This window comes from Haliotis rubra, unplaced genomic scaffold, assembly GCF_003918875.1.
Source record: "Haliotis rubra isolate DU_JTF1 unplaced genomic scaffold, ASM391887v1 Scf1029, whole genome shotgun sequence".
Classification (NCBI taxonomy): Eukaryota; Metazoa; Mollusca; class Gastropoda; order Lepetellida; family Haliotidae; genus Haliotis; species Haliotis rubra.
In genome coordinates this window covers 35,206-58,652 of record NW_025764925.1, presented here as the reverse complement: position 1 = coordinate 58,652, position 23,447 = coordinate 35,206, and the positions used below count along the sequence as shown (strand labels likewise).

Here is a 23,447-nt window from a genome sequence, read left to right as displayed (position 1 = left end):
TTGGAATGCAGAATCATTCAGTCATGAACAAAAGAAACCGACTTTCATCTGACCAGTGGACCTTTAACCGTGAAATCAAATTCAAGTGACATGAAACTTAAACTAAGATGATTGTGCTGCTTTGTGCTCTGAGAATAACAACGGACATCTAGAAGGTCGTTAGGCTCTATGCCCGACCTGGTTGTGCCATTTCGGACTAATCTGTTGGCCAAACGACGATATGGAAGTCGCTCTGTTTTTAACACATCATTTCATACAAACGAATTAAGTCTTGTGGTTCTTTCCTCCGTAGTAGCTGTCATTCGACTGCTAGTCGATGGACAACCAATATCTTTTGAAATAGCCCTCAACGACATGTCGGTATTTCTGAATACCAGTAACTTGCCATCTTTAAGCAGTTGTCAGTTGAGAAGGCTATATATTTGCTTACAAACAACATCAGTTGAGTTTACAAGTTATCGAGCTGTAAGAACAGTTTACTGAAACTAGTTTCGGATACACGTATTGCACGTGATGCTCGGCTTTGATAGTAACACTGACGTCAATGTATGGTGCGCCAAAATAATCATACAAACATTATTATGATTAGAATCATAGTTTTTTTTGCGATACTTTTTGTGTACATTAGATTATGATCAAAGACATCTGATTCATTAGAATGTTATTCATAAAGTTCTTGAAGTATGTTATTTTGGTTCATTTGTCCGTCATGAAAGGCCTATGACTCATATTTGGCATACTTCCAGAGACACACATGCTATGGACCGCCTCCGTGGTGTAGTGGTTAGAGCGTCCGCCTCGAGAGCGGAAGGTCGCGGGTTGGATCCCCGACCGCGTCATACCAAAAGAAGTCAAAATATGTTACTTGTTGGTCCCTGCCTGGCGCTCGGCATTAATGGGTACAACAAGGACTGGTCGGCTCGGAGTCTGGGCTAGTACAAGCAGCCGCACATACACATACACACGCATGCATGTCGTCATATGAGCGAAAAGTTCTCAAGCACGACGTTAAACCCAATTTCACCACACCTCACGCATATGCATGCTATGAGACGCTGACACATTTTAATGCCATTGTGTAGGAAATAGATACAAGGGAATTCAACACTTTCTGACATGTTTGATGCCGATGTCTTTTCGAGATTTTAAGATGTGTGAAAACAAATTTACTCGGACAACATATGGTGAGTGAGTATGGTTTTAGCACTTTTAGCAATATTCCAGCAATATCGCGACGGGGGGATATCGCAAATGAGTACCCAACCCATTTCCAATAAGTTTCCGGTTGCTGTGCTCGTCCTATTTTTGTTCTCATACGTCGGTTTCTAAAGTGAAAGAATAAGTGAAACTAGAAACATATCTCTAAAAGCAACAACCGATACAACTATAGTATATATTAAGTACGAAAAACTGAAAAGTGGTTGCAAAGGCAGAACACAAGAGAATGGCCTTACAAAATCTAACGGCAGAAGAAATATAATAACTCTGATAATGGCAGAAAAGTGAATGAAAAGTATACTCACATTGCTATAACAATGATCACGCTTCCAAAATAGGCGTGGGTTCGACATCCAGGGTGAAAATCTAAACATGTGTATTGCGAGATTATTGCCTTATGTAGTTTTAATACCTCCCAGAATGTTCTATACTATTCTGAATTAGTCTTTGCTGTTCTGGAAGATTTCACTCGACAACAAAAGTATATATGCAAATATTTCCACACCACTATTTACATTTATAAGTCTACATGCACATTCAAGACAACTACTGGCAAAGAAGGATAAGTTGAGCACCGACAGTAAATTATTGACCCGTGTTAGCATGTATGAGTGCCGCCCACTGGCGCTTGCCATTGTTAGCGACGGGGCCCCAGGTTGTCCGCGATCAAGTGCAGTGCGACTTGCTACACCGACGTGAGAGTCAGCAAGGCTTGTGTGGTTGCGCATTTCATCGTCATGCAATGCACGTGCACTAGCCGTCATCTACTTTACCTTTCACAAACCTAATGGGTTTGCTCATTGCCGTGCCCCGCCTACTTCTCGGAAAAACGCGTTCTGTGCGCCGGTCCAACTTATCCTTGTTTGCCAGTACTGTTAAAGCACAATGGCATGAACATATACTGAATCTAAACAGAAACAATCACATAACATACAAAATTGTTCAACAATGAATTATTTTGCTTTAAGAAAATGATATAGTATACTTTTATCTGGGATCAAAACTATCCAGCAAAAATGACTAAAAATGTTTGACAACGAACTGAAGATTCTTGAAGAGAATACTATACAGAATACCACGTTTGACGCCTAAGGTTGTTGGTCTTCCCAGATATTGATTAAACTCGGTAATGTTGCATCCATATGGTGGTGGTCTGTAAATAATCGAGTCTGGAGCTGACAATCAAGATCAAGTAAGTACCAACATCAACACCAACAACGAAAGGAAAATACTTGAGAACTTCATTTCAAATAATAATTTGTGCATGTTTAATGATGAATCAGCCACGTATTTACATTCTGGTTCAGAAACGTATTTTGCATTTGGTCTGTCACTTATTGATCCACATATTTATGAATATTTGAATTGTCAGTCCACGATGATCTGTGTGGAAGTCACCATTATTCCTAAACTATTTCCATCTAAACACCCGAATGATGAACCACCTGCAACAAGGAGAGGTATTCATAAAGCCATCTTGTCATTATTTCAGACACTTCTTACTGGCAAACTGAAATCTGTCGTTTGTTTCAATGCTCCAGAACTTGCTCAGTTCTTCTCGGATAAACTCAATAATATAGCTGATGAAACTGTTCCTAAGGTCTCTGCTAAACCACATATTCGTAAACCACGGTTTACTGACGATTGTAAACAGGCCAGGGAGTGTAGGAAGAAGACAGGGGAATGCTTTCGCTGCAATTCAACAATTCATAATATTAAAATATATATTTCTTAAGGTTGTAAAATCTTCGATTTGTTTGAAATATAAACAAATGGATACTTTCTTAACAGTGTGGAAAACACATCAGGCCGTTGAAATGTCATTATTACGTTCTTTAACGTCTGATACATTCTGTAACAAATGGCACATTTTTTTGTATTCAGATTGATAATATGGAAATCCAACAGCCTTTAAATGTCAGTGATTTGCGCGTGCAAGTCCCTCTATCCATGGAAAGTGGAGGACAATACACGTGCATTGATGGGTTTTTTCTGTGGTTCAAGTGTGCTGTTCAGTTACCTGTTTGAAATTGTGACCTTTTATTTTACACTGTTCAGTTACCTGCTTAAAATGTGACCTTTTATTTTGCGCTTGCTAAAAGGGTCAGGCTATAGGTCTTTTTTTATCTGGTCAAACTCAGGGGCAGGTTGCTGTCCGTGTTAATGTAAGTCAGAGTGTTATTGGTAGACTGTGGCAGAGATTGCAAAACCAAAGGGTCCGCTGAATATGGAGGTCGACCCAGAGTCAGAACAGTCCGATATGATAGGCACATTAACACTGCGTTATGAAACAGATTCCTAAGCGCAGCATATCTTCAGGCAGAACCCTTCAATGTTAACAATGTAAGGATATCCAGGAGCACCGTTCGTCGACCGTTTAAGGGCAGCCGGACTCCGCTGTAAGCGACCTGCAGTTCGTCCATCACTAACACCTCGTCACAGGTAGGCGCGTTTGTGATGAAGTAGACATCATGACCCTTGGAATCAACGTCAATAGTCTCGTGTGCTCTTCACAGATGAAATCAAATTCAACTTGTCCTTCCATGATGGTGGGCAGAGGATTTATCGTTGCAAAGGAGAGAGAATCACATCTGCAACTGTGGCCACGCAAAACCGATTTGGCTTGGGGTCGGCCATGGTTTGGGCAGGGATACCTCCTACTGGACGTACTCCACTGCACGTGGTTGACGGTAATCTTGCCGGACAGCGTTATCGAGACGAGATTCTGGCTCCCACAGCAGTACCATTCCTGCAAGCTATGCATGGCTTTTATGGTCGACCCTCTTTACTGCAAGACGACAACGCTTGGCCTCATAGGGCCAGGATTGTCACGGATCCCTTAGGCAGCAGGGTGTAGAGCGGATGGAGAGGCCAGCATGTTCGCCAGACCTAAACCCAATTGAGCATGCCTGGGATGAACTCGGTCAACGCGTGTTCATACGTTACCAGTGGATCCCGCAGCACTCCGCAGAGCTCTAGTAGAGGTATGGAATGCGATTCCGCAAGCTTTCTTTATGAACTTGCTAAGGAGCATGAGAACAAGGTGCACCTGTGTCGTGGACGCGCGAGGAGGGTGCACAAGATATTGAATGACCGAGTACTTCATGTTTGTCATTTTCATTTGGGGGCGTTGGTCTATATAACTGATGTTTAAACTCTTTGTCTGTATGTCACGATGTGTCACGTTTGTCAACACATGGAACATTATGATGACACTCTTAGTTCTATCATTTGTGAGAAACTTTTCTTTACATGTGCTATCTCCGTACATGATTTGACCCTTTATTAATGACGCCTAGAATATGTGCTCATGGTAGAGTCACAAACTGTACAATCGATTCTGCTTTTAGCAGAGATTTCTAATGAATGTGGAAAGAATTTTGTCGCGCCTATTATCATATTTGGACAACAGGACACGTTCCTCTGTCATGCCAATGTTGTTCCTATATTCATGTCTGGATGGGATGGACCCGTGAAGATCCGGGGTAGAATTGGTCTTCAGCAACCCATGCTTGTCACAACAGGCGACTATTCTTGTCGTAAGAGGCGACTAACGGGATCGAGTGGTCAGGCTCGCTGACTTGGTTGACACATGTCATCGGTTCCCAATTACGCAGATCGATGCTCATGCTGTTGATCACTGGCTTGTCGGGTCCAGACTCGATTATTTACAGACCGCCGCCATATAGCTGGAATATTGCTGAGTGTGGTGTGAAACTAAACTCACTCACTCACTCACTCTGGCTGGAATGATTTCATTGAACATTTGGTTTGGTTAGAATCTTTCATTAAAATTTCAACGGCATTTTAAATATTCAGCATGCTGTATCAATCTTGTTTTTAAAATAAATACTACATGGAAGATTAGTATTGTAAAATATTAAGATGCTGTCAGTTTGCCTTCTTTTATATCGTAGAGTTTAACAGACGATTGCCATTTTTTATCAACCGTGTCTGACCATAATTATCAGGATCCACAAGGCAGTATTTTGTCTGTCACTTTGTTGAATATGAAAATCAATAGTCTATCATAAGTATCAAATGACGGGATAGCTGGTGATTTGTTTGTGGATTATTGTAATACTTCATGTCGTGGTGAGACTATACATGCCATTGAAAGACAAGTACAGCTCTGTCTTAATAAAATTCGTAATTGTTCATTTGAGTATGGCTTTACATCTTCTCAGACCAAGAGAAAATGTGTATAATTTTGTTGAAACATTAAACCCTACAAAGACACTGACATGTTGTAGATGGTACTCCAAGTCAGATGATGAAGGTAGAAATGCGATATAAACGTTTTTCCAACATGCAATAAATGAAGACCAAATGACTAAAAAACTCATTTGACTTTGACTATGATTTGTTGAAAGTCGACCCAATTTGAATCGGGTAACCCTTCTCCGCTTATATAAGTTGCCAATACATTCTAACTTGGATTATGGCCCCTTGTTTTTGCTGATGCTGACAAGTGTAATCTTTTAAAACACCATATTGTCACTGCAAATATTGATTTTGATATGCCGGCTTTTAAACCTATTATAATTTGTTACATTCGAGATCTAATGCAAAAGAAGTGGGACACCTAAGTAATTTTTCATAGCTGCTCTAGCATGCATTGTATTTGTGTCCACTTGATGACTGTAAACATGGTAAAGAATTTACAGACAGTTATCCATGGTGTACATGGTCCAGGCATTACTTGCCACATAATTCTGCGGCACGACCTCGTAGGTTAGCAGACAGTTGGATTCGGTCGACGCAGTTTTGTTGTAGCTGAAGTCGATGCATGAATGATTTCGGTGACAATGGATGCCACATTCTCCTGCTGTTATGGCTGATGTAGTCATGGATGGGTTGGTCACCTTCCTCCCCGTCGTTGGCGTGTAGTAGGATCCTGGAGAGAAGATGAAACGGAGAGATTGAACGCATCTGTATTTCTAATCATTCTGTCCAATGTATATCTTTCCTTCAGTGAAATCGTGCAAAAATATTGCTCCCAAAAATGCCAGTTGTAAAAGAACATAACAGCAATTAGCAAAGAATATCAATATCAGCTGACATTGCAATGGATCCAGGTGCAGTGATCAGCAGCATGCATATCTATCTACGCGGTTTGGAGACAATGGCATGTGCCAACCAAGTCAGCAAGCCTATCCACCCAATCCCGTTCGTCGCCTCTTATGACAAGCATGGGTTGCTAAAGACCAATTCTAAGTGGGATCTTCACCAGTGTCAAGTCAACTATAAGCATCAGCTACAGTACCATAGGATACCGTACCACTACCACATTAGCACTCTCAGCACGACGATACATTGAACAAATGGTGTAAGGGACGTCTAGGTAAGTGGCATATTATTATGCGCACTGGCATGGAGAAAGTAACATCAGACATGAAGCTGTTTTGGACAACAAAGGTCAGTCACGATCTACAAGCAGAACACTCACGATATCGCTTCGTAGCCCCGACACCTTGAACATCAACATGTCCGATACTCAAACGGATGTTTTCTGTAGAACGCCTTGTGACACGGATGAAGCGAATGGGGAAAGTGGCATTGCAGATGAAGATGAATTTCTCTTTCTTGGTAACAGTGCTTGACACATTCCCACACCACTCCACCTGGGCGTCAGAGCAGAGGCTGACATTTTTGTCCATCACTTCCACGTAGGCATTTCTCATGTGTTGAACTGCAACGTATAAATAATACACAATAGGCGTGGGACATGGTGGGCGAGGTGTCTAAGGCGCCAGGCTTGTGATTCAGTGCGTTCGTTGTGACGGGATCGAGCCCACCTGTGACCGGGTGTAAAAACCTTGGAGTCAACTTTGTGTGCAGACTCTTTCAGTGTTTTCACAACCCCTAGTGTACAGTACACAACCTGTGCACTTAAAAGAACCAACGAATCGGTTGGTGAACGAACAGATGGTGGCGGCATGAATACACCCAAACACCAAGATACGGGTACAGCAACGTGCAGTAAAACTTAGAAAACGTACTGTGACTATGTGTCCCAGTCCACCCAGCTGTGAATGGGTACCTCGTAAGGATGGGAAGCCACATTAACTCGGTGCGCCTAGTGGCTGCAAGAGATGTATGATCCCCAGGGAGTTGAGATCATAATAATGTGCCCTGTGAGTTTGACATACAGTGATCGAGGGAAAATCGCCTTTGAGCAGCTGAGCTGGGTATTGGCGCTATAATAATAATCGACTTTCGCATGTTAAACAAGAAAGTAAATCAGTATTGCGTTTGTAACGAACATCATTTCCATATGAATGGTACACAATCGGCACAATCGACTTTCGTATATAACAAGAAAGTCAACCAGTATTGGGTTTGTAAGAAACATTATTTACCAATGCAAACCGTTTAATGACATTGATACAATATCTTTAAAAATCAGACATTGCAACTTCCCCTTCCAATATAACGCGTCATATAATATTTCACAGTAGCTAATTTCATGCTTGTTACGAACTAACGGCATATGCCTGCTTACGGTAATTTGTTAATATTTATGATATGTGTATTAAAATGTTAATTTGATATTATTACTATTTCAAAACTAAAATGATCACGTTTTGACGTACCTTTCGATATTCTGTGAGGTGCGTGTGAGCGTGACTGTGTGAGGGATGGTGGATGATGGATCTGTGATGTGTGATGGTTCATGTGTGATGTGTAACGGATGATGTGTGATGATTGATGTGTAATGTGTAATGGATGACGTGTGATGGTTGATGGGTGATGTGTGATGGTTGATATGTTATGTGTGTGATGTGTGATGGTTGATGTATGATGGGTGATGTGTGATTGATAATGGTTTATGGTTGATGTGTGATGTGTGAGAGGTGATGGATGAAGTGCGATGTGTGATAAGTGATGTGTGATGGTTGATGGGTTATATGTGATTGATAATGGTTTATGGTTGATGTGTGATGGTTGATGGTTGATGTGTGATGGTTGATGATTGATGTGTCATGGTTCATGTGTGATGTGTGATGTGTGATGCGTGATGTGTGATGGCTGATGTGTGATGGTTGGTGTGTCATGTGTGATGGTTGATGTGTGATGCGTGATGTATGAAGTGTGATGTGTGTTGCGTTATGTGTGATGGTTGATGTGTAATGTGTGATGTGTGAGAGTTGATATGTGACGGTTGATAGTTGATGTGTGATGTGTAATGCGTTATGTGTGATTGTTGATGTGTGATGGTTGATGTGTGAAGTGTGATGCTTGATGTGTGAGGGTTGGCGGTTGATGTGTGAGGGTTGGAGGTTGATGTGTGATGCGCGATATGTGAAGTGTGATGGTTGATGTGTGATGCGTGATGAGTGATGCGTGATGAGGGATTGTTGATGTGTGATGGTTGATGTGTGATGTGTGATATGTTATGATTGATGTGTGATTTTTGATGGTTGATGGTCGATGTGTTATGGTTGATGGTTGATGTATGATGTGTGATGGTTGATGTTTAATGTGTGGTGGTTGATATTTGATGCCTGATGTGTGATCGTTGATGTGTGATCGTTGATGTGTAATGGTTGATGTGTGATGTGTGATGTGAGATGTGTGATGTATGAAGGTTGATGTGTGATGGTTGGTGTATGATACGTGATGTGTGATGCGTGATTTGTAATGTCTGCTTGTTGATGTTTGATGCGTGATGAGTGATTTTGCAATGTTTGGTGCGTAATGTGTGCTTTCTTGATGTTTGATGGGTGATCTGTGATGTTTGATGCTTGATGAGTGATAGTTGATTTGTGATATCTGATGAGTGAAGTGTAATGTGTGCTTGTTGATGTTTGATGCTTGATGTGTGATGTTTGATGCGTTATGTGTGTGATGGTTGATGGTTGATGGTTGATGTGTGATTTGTGATGATTGATGTGTGATATTTGATGGTTGATGGTCGATGTGTGATGGACGATGTGTGATGTTTGGTGTGTGATGGTTGATGTGTGATGTTTGATGGTTGATGTGTGATGTTTAGTGCGTGATGTGTGATTATTGATGCGTGATGTGTGATCGTTCATTTGCATGCTTGATGTGTGATGCGTTATGCGGGATGGTGGATGTGTGATGGTGGATGTGTGATGTGTCATGCGTGATGTGTGATGTGTCATGCGTGATGGTTCATGGGTGATAGGTGATGTGTGATATGTGATGTTGATGTGTGATGTATGAGTGACGGTTTGTGTGTTGTGGGTGATGGACGATGTATGATGTATGATGTGTAATGTGTGTTCGTTTATGTGTGATGCGAGATGGTTGATGTGTAATGTGGGCTGGTTGATGTTTGATGCGTAATGTGTGATGATTGATGTGTGATCTTTGATGGTTGATGGTCGATGTGTGATGGACGATGTGTGATATGTCGTGTGTGTTGGTTGATGTGTGATATGTGATATGTGATGTGTGATGTTTGATGTGTGATGTGTGATTATTGATGCGTGATGCTTGATGTTTGATTTGTGATGGTTGATCTGTGATGTGTGTTGTGTTATGTGTGATGATTGACGTGTGCTGATTCATGTGTGATTTGTGATATTTGATGATTGAAGTGTTATGTGTGCTTGTTGATGTTTGATGAGTAAAGTGTGATGTTTGATGCGTGATGCGTGATCGTTCATGTGTGATGCTTGATTTGTGATGCGTTATGTGTGATGGTGGCTGTGTATGTGTGATGCGTTATGTGTGAACTGTGATGGTTGATGTGTGATGTGTGATGGCTGATGCGTGATGTGTGATAGTTGATGTGTGATCTGTGACGGTTGATGTGTGATGGTTGATGTGTGATGTGCGATGGTTGATGTGATGTGTGATGAGTGATGTGTTATGTTTGATGTGGGATGTGGGATGGTTGATGTATGATGAGCGGTGGGTGATATGTGATGGGTGTTGGGTTATAAGTGGTTGGTGATGCGGGATGTGTGATGTGTGATATATGATGTTCGATGTGTGATGTGTGATGTGTGATGGTGGATGTGTGATGTGTGATGGGTTATGTGTGATGGGCGGTGGGTGATTTGTGACGTGTGATCAGTGATTTGTGATGGGTAATGTGGGTTGTGTGATTTGTGATGTGCAATTGGGGACGGGCGGTGGGTGATGTGTGATGTGTGATTGGTGATGTGTGATGGTGGATGGGGGATGTGTGATGGTTGATGTGTTTTGGGTGATGGGCGTTGGGTGATTTGTGATGTGTGATGGGTGGTGTGATGGGTGGTATGTGATAAGGTGTTGGTGATGTGTGATGCGTGATTGGTGATATATGATGAGTGATGGTGGATGTGTGATGTGTAAAGGATGATGTGTGACGGGTGAGGGATGATGTGTAATGAGCGGCTGGTGATTTGTCATGTGTGATGTGTGATGTGTGATGGTTAATGTGTGATGGTTGATGGGTGATGTGTGATGTGTTATGTGCGATGCGTGATGGTTTATGGGTGATGGGCGTTGAGTGATTGGTGATGTGTGATTGGTGGTGTGTGATACTTGATGTGTGATGTGGAATGGGTGATATATGATGTGTGATGTGTGATGGTGGATGTGTAATGTGTGATGTGTGATCACCCATCAACCATCACACATCCCACATTAACCATCACACATCCCACATGACAAATAACCAACCGCTCATCACACATCATCCTTCACACATCACCTATCACGCATCACACATCATCCACCACTTATCACATACCACCTACCACACATCACAAATCACCCAACGCTCATCACACAACACACATCAACCATCACACATCCCCCATGAACCATCACACATAAAAAATCATACATCACACATCACCCACCGCCCGTCGCCAATCGCACATCACAAATCACAAATCACCCACCACCCATTACACATCACACATCCACCATCACACATCACAAATCACGCATCGCACATCACCCATTATACCCATCACCCATCACGCATCGCCCATAACACATCACACATCACCCATCAACCATCACACATCCCACATTAACCATCACACATCACACATGATAAATAACCCACCGTTAATCAAACATCATCCCTCACCAGTCACACATCATTCTTCACACATCACACATCCACCATCACACATCATACATCACCCATCACGCATCCCGTATCACCCATCACTTATAACCCAACGTCCATCACATATCACCCATCACCCATCACACATCACAAATCACAAATCACCCACCGCTCATCACAAAAAAACCATCACAAATCCCACATCAAACATCACACATAACCCATCACACATCACAAATCACCCACCGCTCATCACACATCAACCATCCCACATCCCACATCAAACATCACACATCACTCATCACACATCAACCATCACACATCAACCGTCACACATTACACATCACTCATCACGCATCACACCTCACAAACCAACCATCAACAATCACACATCACACATCAACCATCACACTTCACGCATCACACATCACACATCAACCTTCACACATCACACATCAACCATCACACATCAAACCGTCACACATCACACATCAACTATCAGCCATCAACCATTACACATCAGGCATCGCCAATCAACCATCAGCTATTACACATGACACATAAACCATCACACATCAACCACCACACATCAAACAACAGCGATCACATATTACACATCACACATCAACCATGACACATCAATCACCAACCATCACACATAACACATCGTCCATCACACATCGCACATCAACCATCACAAATCAACCATCATGTGTTCTTTTACTGTCCTTCGTTGACAGATGTTTATAATTTACTTTTAATCATTGTAAATCTTTAATTTGCCTTAGAGACGATTTATCTGAAATATTGCCGATAAGGCTGTACATTTTAACTCACTCACTAACATATCGAACATCACACATCACAAATCAACCATCACACATCACGCACAACACATCACGCATTCCACCTAACACACCACACGTCATCCATCACCTATCAACCATTACATCACCACAAAACATAAACCATCACACATTAGGCATCAATCATCACACATCACGCATCAAACATCACACATCAACAATACCAAATCACACATCAACCATCACGAATCACACATCATGCTTCAAACATCACACATCACGCATAACACATCACGCATTCCACCTAACCCGTCACACATCACGCATCACGCATCACATATCACATATCACTCATCCCCCATACCACATAACCCATCACACATCACACATCGCACATCATATATCACACATCACACATCCCGCATCACCCACCGGTTATAACCCAAAACCCATCACATATCACCCATCACACATCACACATCACAAATCACCCACTGCTCATCACACATCAGCCATCACACATCCCAATTCAAACATCACACATAACCCATCACACATCAGCCATCACACGTCACAAATCACCCCCCGCTCATCACACATCAACCATCCCACATCAAACATCACACATCACTCTTCAAACATCACACATCAACCATCACACATCAACCGTCACACATTACACATCGACCATCACACATCACACCTTACACACCAACCATCAACCATCAACCATCACACATGACACATCAACGATAACATTTTAGGCATCACACATCATAACATTTTACACATCAAACATCAGACTTCACAAATCACCCAACGCCCATCACCCAACACACATCAACCATCACACATCCCCCATCCACCATCACACATCAAAAATCACACATCACACATCACCCACCGCCCGTCGTCAATCGCACATCACAAATCACACAACCCACATCACCCATCACAAATCACTCATCACAAATCACCCACCGCCCATCACACATAACCCATCACACACTCACACATCCACCATCACACATCATACATCACACATCCACCATCACACATCACACATCATATATCACACATCACACATCCCGCATTACCCACCACTTATAACCCAACGCCCATCACATATCACATATCACCCATCACACATCACAAATTACCCAGCGCTCATCACAAATCAACCCTCACATATCCCACATCAAACATCACAAATAACATATCAAACATCACCCATCACACATCACAAATCACCCACCGCTCATCACACATCAGCCATCACACATCCCACATCAACCATCACACATCAACCATCACACATCAACCATCACACATCGTGCATCAACAATCACACATCAACCGTCACACATTACACATCACCCATCACGCATCACACCTCACACAACAACCATCAACAATCAACCATAACACATCACACATCAACAATCACACATCAACCGTCACACATCACACATCAACTATCGTACATCACGCATCAACCATCACACATCACACATGAAACATCAAACATCAACCATCACACGTCACCCATCAGCCATCAACCATTACACATCAGACATCGCCAATCAACCATCAGCTATTACACATGACACATAAACCATCACACATCAGCCACCACACATCAAACAACAGCGATCACATATTACACATCACACATCAACCATGACACATCAATCATCAACCATCACACATCACACATCGTCCATCACACATCACAAATCGTCGGTCACACATCACGCACCACACATCACACATCAACCATCAACCATCACACATCAACCATCATGTGTTCTTTTACTGTCCTTCAATGACAGATGTTTATAATTTACCTTTAATCATTGTAAATCTATAATTTGCCTTAGAGACGATTTATCTGAAATATTGCCGATAAGACTGTAAATTTTAACTCACTTACTAACATATCGAACATCACACATCACACATCAACCATCACACATCACGCTTAACACATCACGCATTCCACCTAACCCATCACACGTCATCCATCACCTATCAACCATTACATCACCACAGAACATCAATAATCACACATTAGGCATCAATCATCACGCATCAACCATAACACATCACACATCAACAATCACACATCAACCGTCACACATCACACATCAACTATCGTACATCACGCATCAACCATCACACATCACACATCAACCATCAACCATCACACATCAACCATCATGTGTTCTTTTACTGTCCTTCATTGACAGATGTTGATAATTTTCTTTTAATCATTGTAAATCTATAATTTGCCTTAGAGACGATTTATCTGAAATATTGCCGATAAGACTGTACATTTTAACTCACTCAATAACACATCGAACATCATACATCAACCATCACACATCACGCATAACACATCACGCATTCCACCTAACCCGTCACACATGTGTGATGTGTGATGGTTGATGCGTGATGTATGATAGTTGATGTGAGATGTGTGACGGTTGATGTGTGATTGTTGATGTGTGATGTGTTATGGTTGATGCGTGATGATTGATGCCTAATGTGTGATGGTTGATGTTCTGTGGTGATGTAATGGTTGATAGGTGATGGATGACGTGTGATGGGTTAGGTGGGATGAGTGATGTGTGATGTTTGATGTGGGATGTGTGATGGTTGATGTCTTATGAGTGGTGGGTGATGCGGAATGTGTGATGTGTGATATATGATGTGCGATGTGTGATGGTTGATGTGAGATGTGTGATGGTGGATGCGTGATGATGGGCGGTGGGTGATTTGTGATGTGATGAGTGATTTATTATGATGGGTGATGTGGGTTGTGTGATTTGTGATGTGCGATTTGCGTCGGGCGGTGGGTGATGTGTGATGTGAGATTTTTGATGTGTGATGGTGGATAGGGGATGTGTGATGGTTGATGTGTGATAGGTGGTATGTGATAAGTGGTGGGTGATGGTGGATGCGTGATGTGTGAAGGATGATGTGTTACGGGTGAGGGATGATGTGTGATGAGCGGTGGGTTATTTGTCATGTGTGATGTGTGATGGTTAATGTGGGATGTGTGATGGTTGATGGTGATGTGTGATGTGTTATGGGCGATGCGTGATGGGTGATGGGTTATGGGTGGTGGGCGATGCGTGATTTGTGATTTGTGATTGGTGGTGTGTGATACGTTTTGGGTGATGTGTGATGTAGAATGGGTGATATATGATGTGTGATGTGTGATGGTTAATGTGTAACCTGTGATGTATGATGGGTGATGGATAATGTGCGATGAGCGGTGGGTGATTTGTGAAGTGTGATGTGTGATGGTTGATGTGGTATGTGTGATGTGTGATGTGTTATGGACGATGAGTGATGTGTGATGGGTAATGGGTTTTTGGTGATGGGCTATGCGTGATTGGTGATGTGTGATTGGTGGTGTGATACGTGATGTGTCATGTGTGATGTGGAATGGGTGATATATGATGTGATATATGATGTGTAACAAAAATGATGATGACGACGTAAGGGATGATGTGTGATGAGCGGCGGGTGATTTGTCCTGTGTGATGTGTGATGGTTAATGTGGGATGTGTGATGGTTGACGGGTGATGTGTGATGTGTTATAAGGCGATGCGTGAAGGGTGATGGGTGCTGGGTTATGGGTGATGGGTGATGGGTGATGCGTGATTGGTGGTGTGTGATACGTGATGTGAGATGTGTGATGTATAATGGGTGATGTATGATGTGTGATATGTGATGTTGATGTAATGTGATGTGATGGGTGATGGATAATGTGTGATGAGCGGTGGGTGATTTGTGATGTGTGATGGTTGAAGTGGGATGTGTGATGGTTGATGTGGTATGTGTGATGTGTGATGTGTTATAGGCGATGAGTGATGTGTGATATGTGATGCGTGATGTTTGACGAGTTAAGTGTAATGCGTGATGTGTTAAGCGTGATGTGTGATGGTTGATGTGTGATGTTCGATATGTCAGTGAGTGAGTTAAAATGTACAGTCTTATCGGCAATATTTCAGATAAATCGTCTCTAAGGCAAATTATAGATTTACAATGATTAAAGGTAAATTATAAACATCTGTCAATGAAGGACAGTAAAAGAACACACGATGGTTGATTTGTGATGGTTGATGTGTGATGTTTGAAGTGGGATGTGTGATGGTTGATGTGTGATGAGCGGTGGGTGATTTGTGATGTGTGATATGCGGTGGGTGATATGTGATGGGTGTTGGGTTATAAGGGGTGGGTGATGCGGGATGTGTGATGTGTGATATATGATGTGTGATGTGTGATGGTGGATGTGTGATGTGTGATGTTTGATGGTGGATGTGTGGTGGTGGATGTGTGATGTGTGATGGGTGATGTGGGTGGTGTGATGTGTGTTGTGTGATGGGCGTTGGGTGATTTGGTGATGTGATATGTGATTGGTGATGCGTGATGGTTGATGCGATGCGATGGCTGATGCGCTGCAGTGATGGCTGCCAAGGATCGGTGATGGGTGGTGGCGATCAGATGCGATGAGCGATCTAGATGCAAGATGATCGAGATGGCACGGGATGTATTATCGCGATGCATCGACGGTACCATGATGGGCGATCAAGATGCGACGTGACGGGCGAACATGACGCACGGCGCATAGCGATCAGATATACGATGCGACGCGAATGCGCTAACTGGATGTCAGGACGGTGCCGTGCGATGCGACGGATGCAGGACCGGCGATGACGCGACGATCGCAGACGGCGCCATGATCTGGTGATGATCAGGCATGCGATATGGTGGGTGATGATGCGATGCGATATATGATGTTATGGCGAATGCGATGCGAATTGATGCGATCTGGCTGATGGATGATGCGATGATATGATCTATCGACTCCATGATGCGCGATGATGATTATCACTGTGGGATGCGGACGGCTGATGGCGACGCGACGCCATGGGCGATGCGATCATGATCATAAATGGACGATAATGATCATAAATGTGATGGGTGGTGCGTGATGGTAAGGATGCGCATGAATGGCGATATACGATGCGATGCGATGGTGACGTGTTACGTGATGGGTGATGGCGCTGGATGATGCGATGGGCGATGGACAATGCGACGATCCAGAACGATGGCTGACGTGGAACTGATGGCAGATGAGGATGTGATGGTGACGGATGCGGACAGGTGGATATGGATGGATGGAGGAAGAAGACCCTGACAGCACACAGCCCGACCCGACCCCAACGGAACCACACATGATGACCCATCCGTGACCGAGAAAAACACAGCCCATGGCACGACCGAACACGCACGAACAACACCCACGACTTGAATCAGCCCGGACCAGAAGACGGCCCACAGGAGTGACCGAATCACCACACCGGCCCAGGATCACGGACGGACCGGACAACGGAAGGACCAACACGGAGGTGGAGCACGCCCAAACGACAGAACTGCGGAATGGACAAAAAGACGGCCCAGCAATATCGACGCAATACCCCAGAACCGGAGAAGCCCATGACGAACGACGACCGAACGACCGAACTGCCCGACGGAGGAAACCAACGGCCGACCACACCCACAGGCACCGACGGCACAACGGTACTGATGACGCACGACACACCGGATAACCGGACCAACAGAGGAAAGAATGACACGCCCACCATACAGCCAGACCCAACCAACGGAGCCCAGATCGCCATCAATCCCATCGAATGACCCAGGGACCCAGCGGATCAGCCGAAGGACCACAACCGCACACATGGACCACGACCCAGGAAGAGGACCCCAGGAAAACACCCGATCTGTTCTGAAACCCGAGGGACCAGGAGCCACAACGAAGACAACGCCCCGAGCCCGACATTGACCCAGACGACCGAACACCGACACCGGATCCCAACACAACCAGCACCGATAAATACAACAAAATACAACCAGACACACCACCAACGGACACGACCGAACCGGACCCAAAATACATGGACGACAACACAAAATCGCCACGGAACCATGGACGACAACGACCGACAGCCGCTGACCGGACGACGCACAAGGATGGATGGACACACGGACGGTGACGATCCAGGAATAACGATGGACGGATGGACGACAACGCGGATGGACACAAGGATGTGGATCGGAGGACATGCGGACACATGGATGGAAGGGTGGATGGACAAGGATGGACAAGGACCCAGGATGGACAACGGAAGGAAGGACGAGGACACAAGGAAAAGGACACGAGGTGACGGACGGTGGAGGCACAAAAGGACAAGGAAAAGGACAGGTGGACAACGGATGGAAGGATGGACGGTGAGGGATAATGGACAGGAATGGTGACGAAGGAAGATGGAAGGATGTACGCAGGTGGATGAGATGTGTGATGGGTGATGGGTGATGGGCGGTGGGTGATGTATGATCGGCAGTGGGTGATTTGTGATGGGCGGTGTTGGATAGGTGATGTGTGATAGATGATGTGTGATGTGTGATTGATGATGTGTGATGGGTGAGGGGTGATGTGTGATGGGCGGTGTGTGATGTGCGATGGGCGGTGTGTGATGTGTGATGGTTGATGTGTGATATGTGATGGGCGATGTGTGATGGATGAAGGGTGGTGTGCGTTGGGCGGAGGGTGATGTGTGATGTGTGATGGGTGAGGGGTGGTATGGTCGTGGTGTATACGTGTGTTTGTAGTCAAATGTTTCAACCAAAAACATGACAAACTTTCTTTCGATGTCCTGAATCTAAAGTGCCTTTGTTCAAAACATTTCCGACTCCTAAACTATATCTACCCTTGTTGGTATCTAGCAAATACTTCATACTGCTGTAGAAGATGTTGACGCTTCCGTTCCTTACCCCATCCGTTGTTTGCTGCTGTGAGGGTGATGTTGCTGATATCAAAGTAACCTCTCAGGTCCACCTCCCACCAGGAAGGATTGGTATCGCTTGTTAACGACCCCGTGGTGGAGTGTGTATCATTAAGGGCCCGGCTTGCAGTATTTCCTTGATAAGTACTACTCTGTTTGGCAAGTTTACGGAAAGCAATGTTTTCACCTACAAGGAGAGACGGGAATGACTGACATAAACAGGATGCTCAGATTCACTTGTGCAAGTATAATGATCTTTTTTACAAAAACGACTAAGAGGGAATATATCTATCAGTTCATTCCCTTTGGTGTAAACTGTTGAGTGGCATTTGTGATGAGCAATAGTAAGGACAACTTATTGCTATCATCGAAAACTTCTTTTTTTCACTATGATGGGCCGTTCGTGACAGATCCATTCAACTTCAGACTATTATAAAACATTTACTCACTTTTTCTGCCATCTTTTGAAATCTACCTATATCATAGGATTAAACCACAGCATCAAAATCACAAGCAAAGGCATTTGATTGTATTGTGATAATGTATTTAATGGATCAGTAGACAACTGACGCTACCAAAGACATTACTAGGCAAACGTCCGGTGTCAAGTCCATATGCAGTCGGTAGTGATGTGCCCACCTGGAGTCAAGCACTCACAGACATCTATGGCAATGGAAGCAAAGAGGGTGCAAATCCTTAGTGAATGGTCGCCCACTTTCAGTGGATGAAATATATCAATTTGGTAAAGTATAAGTAATGGAAGAGTGCCCATGCGTGCAAATTATACGTTTCGGTCAAACGTTGGGCTGTAGAGCCATTTCAAGGTGAAGCTGAGTCTGATGTTGTCGATGACAATGTCGCTATGGTTTATGCAACCGTGGCCCATAAATGTCGTGTCTGATGGGGGTCCAACCGGGTGTCGCTGTGACGTGTCTTGCAAAACGTTCACATTTGCAAGAATAAACACGTCACCTGACTCCTCATTGAACCTCCATTTTTTTACCAAATGTGACGAAACTCCCTCTCGAGATGAGAAAATGCCAATGCAATTTGTCAAAATGCGACCTCACACAGAAGACCTGGCACGAGTAACCTAGATGATCCTTGAATGGCTGGGCGGACATCGTTCACAAACGTGGTAAAGCAGATGGCACTGAGATTTGGTTGCCAGAAGGTGAAGAACCTGGATGTAGCGTTCCTGTGTGGTCTATTGGATATTGGAAAGGCACACGTTATCCCTTTGGGTTAGTAATGATTCCTGAGTCTAGTGGTGAAATGGTCTGGCTGGGGATGATGGAAGTGACAAGCGTTGGGTTAGTAATGATTCCTGAGTCTCGTGGTGAAATGGTCTGGCTGGGGATGATGGAAGTGACAAGCGTTGGGTTATTAATGATTCCTGAGTCTTGTGGTGAAATGGTCAAGCTGACGATGGTGGATGTGACAAAATATTTGTTTGGTTGTTTGGATTATGTTTCTTAAAGTCTCTAGTGTGGTCATCTTCCTTCAATTTCATGGAGATGTATAGCCCGTTTTTAAATGCGTGTTTTTCGTTCTTCGACAGTTTTATTGTTCTATACACATAGCAGAACCTGTCGCAATATTCGGTGTTTTTCATAGTATTAACCGTGGCAGAGGAACTAAACTAAACCTTAGCTTTACATACTCTCTGATTAAATTGAATCCTCAGGGAATGATCAAATGGCAAATATAAACACGAAAGAACGAGAAACTATTTATTCATATTGTTAGACATACTGACTCATTATATAGTGTTGATACTAACTATGGTCGCATGGCGTTCGCGATCATTGTCAGGAATTCTGGCAAACAAAAAACACGTAAGTATCAATAACCGAATACAATGTCAATATCTGGTGGTACCTCTGCGATAACATTTCTGACCCCCGTCCTCATTGACTGTATCAGACGTTGAATTTGACGTTGAGGTATTGCGTTCCATTCTTGATTCCAATACATCACAATCTTGTATTTGTTGGTATCTCTGGTGTCTTTGGGATACATAATGTCCGAAACAGTGGGACTAAGATCTGGACTCCTCGCTTGCCAAGGTAAAGTTGCTACAGTTTCCTGAAGTAAGAAATCACCAAGGACATGTGGCCTAGGTTCGTTGCCCATGGAGACTGGCCATGCGTTTAGAGGGTGGTCATCGAAATGTGGTTCAACCAACCATGTCTAAGATGTCAGTGATGTACTGTTGTCCATTCAGATTTTGTCTGAATGTCACAAGATCACGTTTACAGTCACGTGGGAGACATGCTCACATCATTAATGAGCCACGAATCCCAGCTAATCGGCATACGGATATGAATATGCAGTGTTGCCGCGGCGCCAAACACTATCTTGGCCATCAGTCATGAGCAAATGAAATCGGCTTTCGTGCGATCAGGGGACGCTTCCCAAAGACCTTAAATTAAGGTGACTTTGCACTTGACACAAAACGAGTGGTGGTGCTTTGTGCTCTGGAGATAACATCGGGCTTGTATTCGGCTCATTATAGACGATTTCGTCCTGTTCTGTTGGACAAGGCGATGTGGAAGCCACTCTGTTTTCAACACGCCACTTGACATAAACAGAGCTCTATATCGTGGATAGGAGTTGTCACTCCTGGTTGACCTGAACGCTGGCAGTCCTTGACGTCAGCAGCTTGCTGATGGTATCACAAAAAATTCACATTTTCTTATCACAAACGAAAGCAACTGATTTCGCACGTTATCGAGCTGTAAGAACAGTTTACTTAACCTATTTGCTTAATTTCCGATACATTGCCGACGTCACTTCAACTAAACTAACCCACTCACTCAACATTAATATTTTGTGTGCCTAGAAACATAGTCCAGAAATCTACGGTTCAAACAATGTGAATCAGTAAACATGCTACGTTAAAACAGTCTGAGCGTGGGAATTGCTTTGCGTCGATGATGTCATGACGGTCGTTATTAAGCCTCCAGACATGTCCACACTGGGCTCATATGAAAATATGCTATGAGAACATCGGTCATTCGCCAAATTTATAGGGTCTTAACAGATTACGAGCCCTGCTATGATGTGTCAATTTGTTGACAGGCGTAGAAGGTACTAGTCTGAGGCACAGCGGTTGTTTTCAGGTGTTCATCTAATTGTAGACGACAGATTACCTTAAGCTGATCACACATTTTTCAATGATTAAAAAGATTAATCACCGAATTGGAAAAATTAAGAATGACTGCTATCCACGTTCTTTGGAATATATAGCAGCACATAATCCTGTGTTATCAAATCATATCACAGGTTGTAGGTGACATGTAGCCGATTTTGTAAAGGAAAGAATCGGCTGCATGTCACCTCAAAATGGTGATTTTACTTCCATGTTACTCACATCCTAGACTGTGTAGTGAGTCAAGGACGTGGCACAACAATCTTGCAGCTATTCGTGGCGAGAAATTATGTAAACATATATGCTTTACATGTTGTTAGCAACATGCAACAAACAACAACAAAATTGGGACTCGAAACACAATTAGTCCTGAATAATTACCTCAATTAATACTCAGTGACGTTTTAGCTGTGACAGTCTTTGTTCAGCTGGATACGTTTTGGGAGGCAAATAGAAGTTGGTATTCAAGAATAAAACAAAATATTTTGGATGTCAACTTCTTTATTATTCGCCTGAAGAAGGGGCAAGGAAAACCCCCAAAACGTTGTGCATCCAATAAAGAAGAAGTTGACATCCATAATATTTTGTCTTATACTTGAATACCATCTTCTAAATGCCTCTCAATAAGCTAAGTAGGTACTTTTGGTTTTTCACCAAACATTAAATACTCAAAGATAAAATACTCACCATGTGTGTCCTGCAGTCTCGTTACACTAAGACACAATGTTAATGTGGCGACTACATGAGCCGACATCGTTCGTCGTTCGCATCCACAAAGAGAATGAGGAAGACAATCCTTAATGGATCAGAATTTTATACCAGCCGACAGAATGCGGTTCGTCAACATGAACATAAACCTGGAGAGGCATACCCAAGGAACGGTATATAAATTAAATTATGAATAATTCATGAACAAAAAACGTGTGTGTAAAAATCTAGTATTGATTAATGTTAGCTGTCATTGCGTGTGTCTCGTAAACAGTTTTACTGAGCCCTAATGCAATTGGACACTCCTCAGTTCCTTGTTCAACTTCAGGAGTACAAGGTGCAAGAGGCATGACGATACTCACAGAGACCAATATCAGTATAGGGTACATTTGACAAGCAGATGTAATGAAAGAGACACGAGTCAGTTAAGGTATACACATTGTTGTTGTTGTTGTCGTTGTTGTTGTTGTTGTTACAGTGTACGTGTTTAACGCTAGGCTCCGCAATATCCCAGGTATATTGCAACGGTCAATAAATAATCTAGGTTCGACCAACCAATCCAGTGATCAACAGCATGAGCATCGATATTCACAATTGAGACACGATGACATGTGTCAACCAAGTCAGCGGGCCTGACCATCCAATTCCGTTAGTCGTAA

General features: G+C 43.3%; 1 protein-coding gene across 1 annotated transcript; it reads right to left on the bottom strand.

Moving 5' to 3' along the window:
- Positions 1-4,889: 4,889 nt before the first annotated feature.
- On the bottom strand, positions 4,890-22,908 carry LOC124271644. Its single transcript, XM_046706799.1, has 4 exons — positions 22,768-22,908; positions 18,916-19,113; positions 6,668-6,910; positions 4,890-6,115 (listed from the first exon to the last, which is right to left on the bottom strand). Exons 1-4 carry the CDS (start codon positions 22,832-22,834, stop codon positions 5,880-5,882), a joined length of 744 nt encoding a protein of 247 aa, XP_046562755.1. The 5' UTR covers positions 22,835-22,908; the 3' UTR covers positions 4,890-5,879.
- Between the last annotated feature and the right edge of the window lie 539 nt (positions 22,909-23,447).

What these genes read in the sequence shown, in the direction of transcription:
- LOC124271644 (XM_046706799.1), bottom strand. Translation starts at nt 22,834, where the DNA reads ATGTCGGCTCATGTAGTCGCCACATTAACATTGTGTCTTAGTGTAACG. An exon ending in GAGACTGCAGGACACACATG is followed by an intron (nt 19,114 to 22,767) that starts GTGAGTATTTTA and finishes CTCTCCTTGTAG; the next exon opens with GTGAAAACATTGCTTTCCGT. An exon ending in CGGGGCTACGAAGCGATATC is followed by an intron (nt 6,116 to 6,667) that starts GTGAGTGTTCTG and finishes TCTTCTCTCCAG; the next exon opens with GATCCTACTACACGCCAACG.